The 5,000-nt window shown below is 50.0% G+C and overlaps 1 protein-coding gene across 1 annotated transcript in view; it reads right to left on the bottom strand.

The window, feature by feature from the left end:
- LOC307240043 (solute carrier family 2, facilitated glucose transporter member 1-like) overlaps positions 1-5,000 on the bottom strand; it is a gene marked incomplete at both ends in the record, with an annotated part of 11,934 nt that overhangs the window by 6,031 nt on the left and 903 nt on the right. Inside the window, 3 exons of the mRNA XM_080013618.1 lie at positions 1,532-1,694; positions 3,037-3,277; positions 4,512-4,672. Of these exons, the coding sequence (XP_079869744.1) occupies positions 1,532-1,694; positions 3,037-3,277; positions 4,512-4,672 (565 nt within the window). The remainder of the gene's footprint in view (positions 1-1,531; positions 1,695-3,036; positions 3,278-4,511; positions 4,673-5,000) is intronic.

Genomic DNA, 5,000 nt, shown 5'->3' with positions numbered 1-5,000 from the left:
AAACTAAGGAGCTGATTGTAGACTTTAGGAGAGGATTACAATCGAGGACGCACGCGCCCTTGTGGATTAATGGGACTTCTGTCGACAGGGTGAGCAGCTTCAAATACCTGGGAGTCCACATCACAGAGGACTTAACATGGACTGTACACACAGACACTCTGGTGAGAAAGGCGAGGCAGCGTCTCTTCCACCACCAGGCAGCTGAGGAAATTCCGGGTCTCGGTGAGGATCCTCAAGTCCTTCTACTGTGGAGCGGTGGAGAGCATCCTGACAGGCACCATCACAGCCTGCTTTGGGAACTGTACTGCTCAGGACAGGCAGGCCCTGCAGAGGGTGGTGCGTTCAGCCCAACGTACCACTGGAACTACCCTCCCCTCCCTGCAGGACTTATACACCAGGAGGTGTAGTAGCAGAGCTGCAGGGTCATGAAGGATCCTCATCACCCCAACAACGGACTGTTCCAGCTGCTGTGGTGGAGCAAGAGCCTCCACAGCCACACAACGAGAACAGAAACTAAGACGGAGTTTCTACATCAAGACATAAGGACTGTCACCGCTGAACTCACCAGGGGTCCTAACTAAAAGTACTGAGTCACTCACACTGCCTTACTGTACTGTATGATGCATACTGTACTGCATACTGTATCACTGATCTGGGTTACTGGATACTGCGCTGTATTGCTGTTCTGTTGGGTGTTACTGTATTGCTGTGTAGTACTGTTGTATACTGTACTGTATATCTCCATTCTCACTTTATTTACATGCACTTTACTGCACATATATGTTTATACAAATAGCCTAACCCATATACATAACTCTCTTCCCTTCTATTTTGTAATACTTTGAATTTTTCTTTTTGAGTCTTATTTTATTTTAATTGTATTGTATTGATATTATTCTATTCACCCACTGCTTTACGTTTTAGGAATCAGTTTCAGTTAGTTGCTAGGTAGGACTTAGGTTAGATATTATGTTCGGTTTAGTAACTATTGTGCATAATCTCCGGGTGCGTTGCAAAGACATTTCACTGCTTATATGTATGAAAGTATGTATATGTATGAAAGTATGTATATGTATGAAAGTATGTACATGTATGTGACAAATAAACCTCTTGAATCTTGAATCTTGAAACAGTGCATAAGTTCAGCATCTGTGGGTAAAGCTTTGTTTTGGAGGTGAATAGTTGTGGAACCGTTCTCTATCTCAGTGGAAGTATTAGTACCTTTGTGGACCTGTTCTTACTGGTTGAGGTTGATCAGCAGGAAGCAGGGGCTAAGAGCAGTAGTAGTATATCAGTATAGTAGTAGTGTAGTATATTAGTCGTGGTATAGGAGTAGTTTAGTATATTGTAGTAGTGTAGTATACTGTAGTAGTAGTAGTGTAGGAGTAGTGTAGTATACTGTAGTAGTAGTAGTAGTGTCGTAGTAGTAGTTGTAGTGTAGAAGTAGTGTAGTATACTGTCGTAGTAGTTGTAGTGTAGGAGTAGTGTAGTAGTAGTAGTAGTAGTAGTAGTAGTAGTAGTGCAGTAGTACCGTTGCGGGCTTGCTCTTCCTGGTTGAGGTTGATCAGCAGGAAGCGGGGGCTCTCGGGGCAGAAGGGCAGCAGGATGCACTGCACCACGGCCGGGACTATGGTGAGGGACAGCAGCAGGGGCCACAGCCGGTCGGAGCCGAGCAGCGCCTCCAGCCCAAATATCTGGAGGGAGAAAGTCCACGTTTACACCCAGGAGGTCTCAAGGCGGGGCCCGGGGTCTTCTCAGGGGCCCTTCAAGAGGCTGCAGATCCAATCAATACCATTTTGATCTGAGATTGAATCCAGAGACTAAATCTGATCAAATGGATAAATCTGAGGCCCCTGGATGTGGAAGAAAGGCTGTGAATCACTGGTCTAGGAGCTAGGGGACATTCTAGGAGACAGTCTGAGGATTAGGAGACAGTGGAGGAGACAGTCTAATCGCTAGAGGGAGAGTCTAGGAGACAGTCTAGGAGGTCGGCCAGTCTGGGAGATAGTGTAGGAGCTAGGAGACAATCTACGAGGGTCTAGGTGACAGTCAAGGAGCTTGGAGACAGTTTCGGAGACAGTCTTGGGGACAGACTTGAAGACGGTCTATGAACTAGGAGACAGTCTTGGAGACAGTTGAGGAGCTAGGAGACAGTCTAGGAGACAGTCACGGGGACAGACTAAGAGACGGTCTAGGAGCTAGGAGACAGTCGAGGAAACAGTCTTGGAGGCAGTCTAGGAGATAGGTGACAGTATAGGAGAGGGTCTAGGAGACAGTCTGGGAGCTAGGAGACAGTCTAGGAGGCAGTCTAGAGGTAGTCTCAGAGCTAGGAGACAATCTAGCGGAGAGTCTAGGAGAGAGTCTAGGATACCGTCAAGCAGACAGCTTCGGAGCTAGGAGACAATCTAGGAGAGAGTCTAGGAGACAGTCTAGTATACAGTCTAGGAGACAGTCTAGGAGCTAGGTGACAGTATAAGAGAGAGTGTAGGAGACAGTCTAGGATACAGTCTAGGAGACAGTCTGGGAGCTAGGAGCCTGTGGTGTGAGGATGGTGGGGTGTGAGCAGCTAAACCTGTCCTGGGTCTAGGTAATAGGGGCCCAGGATCAGGGTGGCTGCACAGCTGTTGCTCATTGTTTGGTCTAATAAGCAACGGGTTAAAACCCCCATCCCCACACTCACCCAGGGGAGGAGCCCTTGTCATGTCCTGTGTCAGTATGCTCCTGGCTTGTTCCACCCAGCCCACTCTCCACAGTAAAGTTGTGTGTTTAAAAGTCCATCGTCTGAACACGAGGTTCCTGAACATGCCACATGGGTGGCGCATGGTAGCCGAATCTAGGAGACAGTCTAGGACACGGTCTAGGAGGCGGGCTAGGAGCTAGGAGTCAATATCTATTGAACTAAAAATATGGATATTGCTTTGAAATGGAATTGAGATGATGATTTTGCTATTGTTTGTGTTTTTTGGACTCCATGCTTTAGTAGGACGGGGTCCCCTGAAAGGTTTAACAGGTAAAGTAAGAGAGCGCGCCACGGACCTGAGCGATGAGGATGCCCACCACCACGCCAAGCTGGTGCAGGGTCCCGAACGCCCCCCGCAGCGGCGTGGGCGACACCTCGCCCACGTACATGGGCGTCAGGCCCGTGAAGAGGCCGCAGAACAGACCAATCACCAGTCGCCCTGCGATCACCATCTCATAGGAGGAGCAGAGGGTGGACATGCCCATCAAGAGGCCCCCGATGACGGCCAGCACGTTCACCAGGAACATGGAGCGGCGCCTGCGGAGGCAGCGCTACGGTCAGGGGGACTCGGTAGGACGCCAGGACAGTCAGCCATGTGGTGTGGTGGTGTGAAAAAGTAGGTAGTACATCTTTTATTTTTACTACGACTGATTGATTGATTGGTTGATTGATTGATTGGTTGATTGATTGATTGATCTTGCTAAGTGAAGGGGAGTCACTGGGAGAGAGATTGACAGGGCTTTGTCTTGTGGCAAAGTGTAAACTCAGTAAAATTCAAGTGCTATCAATGTGTGTATGTTACTGCTGCGGCTCACAGACAGACGGACAGGCGGACGGACAGACAGACAGACAGACAGACAGACAGACAGACAGACAGACAAAGACAGACAAAGACAAAACAGACAAAACAGACAGACAGACAGACAGACAGACAGACAGACAAAGACAGACAAAGACAAGACAAACCGACAGACAGACAGACAGACAGACAGATAGATAGATAGATAGATAGATAGATAGATAGACATAGATAGGGGGTCTTTTTATAGGTGGGGGTCATTTGAGGGTAGTACCTCGTAGTTGTCTGTATACCATCTGTGTTTAGGGGGTCTTCAGGGGGTCTTGAGGGGTCTTTAGGGGGTACTGAGGCGTCTCTGACACCCACGCCACCAGAGGGTCTTTTGGGGGTCTTTAAGGAGGCTTTGGGTGTCTTCCGGGCCTCTGGGTATGTTTAGGGGGTCTTCAGGGTATCTTTACAGTGTCTTTAGGGCTTTGGGGATTTTTAGGGGGTCTTTTGGGTGTCTTTGGGAGATTTTTAAGGGGTTTTTAGGTGGCCTTTAGAGGGTCTTCAGGCAATCTTCAGGGTATCTTAAAGGGAGTCTTTTGGGTGTCTTTGGGGCCCTTGGGTATGTTTGAGGGGTCTTTAGGGGGGCTTTAGGGGGCTTTTGGGTGTCTTTAGGGCCTTTCGGTATGTTTAGGGGGTCTTCAAGGTATCTTAAGGGTGTTTTTAGGGGCCTTGGGTACGTTTAGGGGGTCTTGAGGGGTCTTTTGGGGGTCCTACCTCCCAAAGGGGTTGGCCATGACGCCCAGGCTGAAGGAGCACACCAGAGGGTCTTTTGGGGGTCTTTAGGGCTTTGTAGATGTTTAGGGGATCATTTGGGGGTCTTCGGGAGTGTTGAGGGCTCTTATGGGGGTAGTCAGGGGGTATTGAGGGGTCTTCCGGGGGTATTGGGGTATTGGAGGGTCTTCAGGGGCCTTCAGGGGGTCCTACCTCCCGAAGCGGTTGGCCATGACGCCCACGCTGAAGGAGCCCACCATGCCGCCCACGCTGAAGATGGCGACAGAGAAGCTCCACACCACCGTGCAGACGTCTGGGTCGATGGGCTCCCCGTAGCGCTCCATCCAGGTGGTGTTGAAAAAGGAGCGCAGCCTCTGGACAGAGGAACGGGTGGAGGAACGGGTGGAGGGAGGGATAGAGGGATATAGATAGACAGACAGACGGACGGACAGATAGACAGATAGGGTGGATGGATGGATGGATAGGTGGATGGATGGATGGATGGATGGATGGGTGGATGGATGGATGGATGGGTGGGTGGGTGGATGGATGGATGGATGGATAGGTGGATGGGTGGGTGGATGGATGGATGGATGGATGGGTGGATGAATGGATGGATGGGTGGGTGGGTGGTTGGACGGATGGATGGATGGATGGATGGATGGATGGATGGATGGATGGGTGGATGGGTGGGTGGGCGGA

This window comes from Zeus faber (assembly GCF_960531495.2).
Source record: "Zeus faber genome assembly, chromosome: 1".
Classification (NCBI taxonomy): domain Eukaryota; kingdom Metazoa; phylum Chordata; class Actinopteri; order Zeiformes; family Zeidae; genus Zeus; species Zeus faber.
Note: the sequence above shows the minus strand (reverse complement) of the source record. Positions and strands in the feature narration are given on the sequence as shown.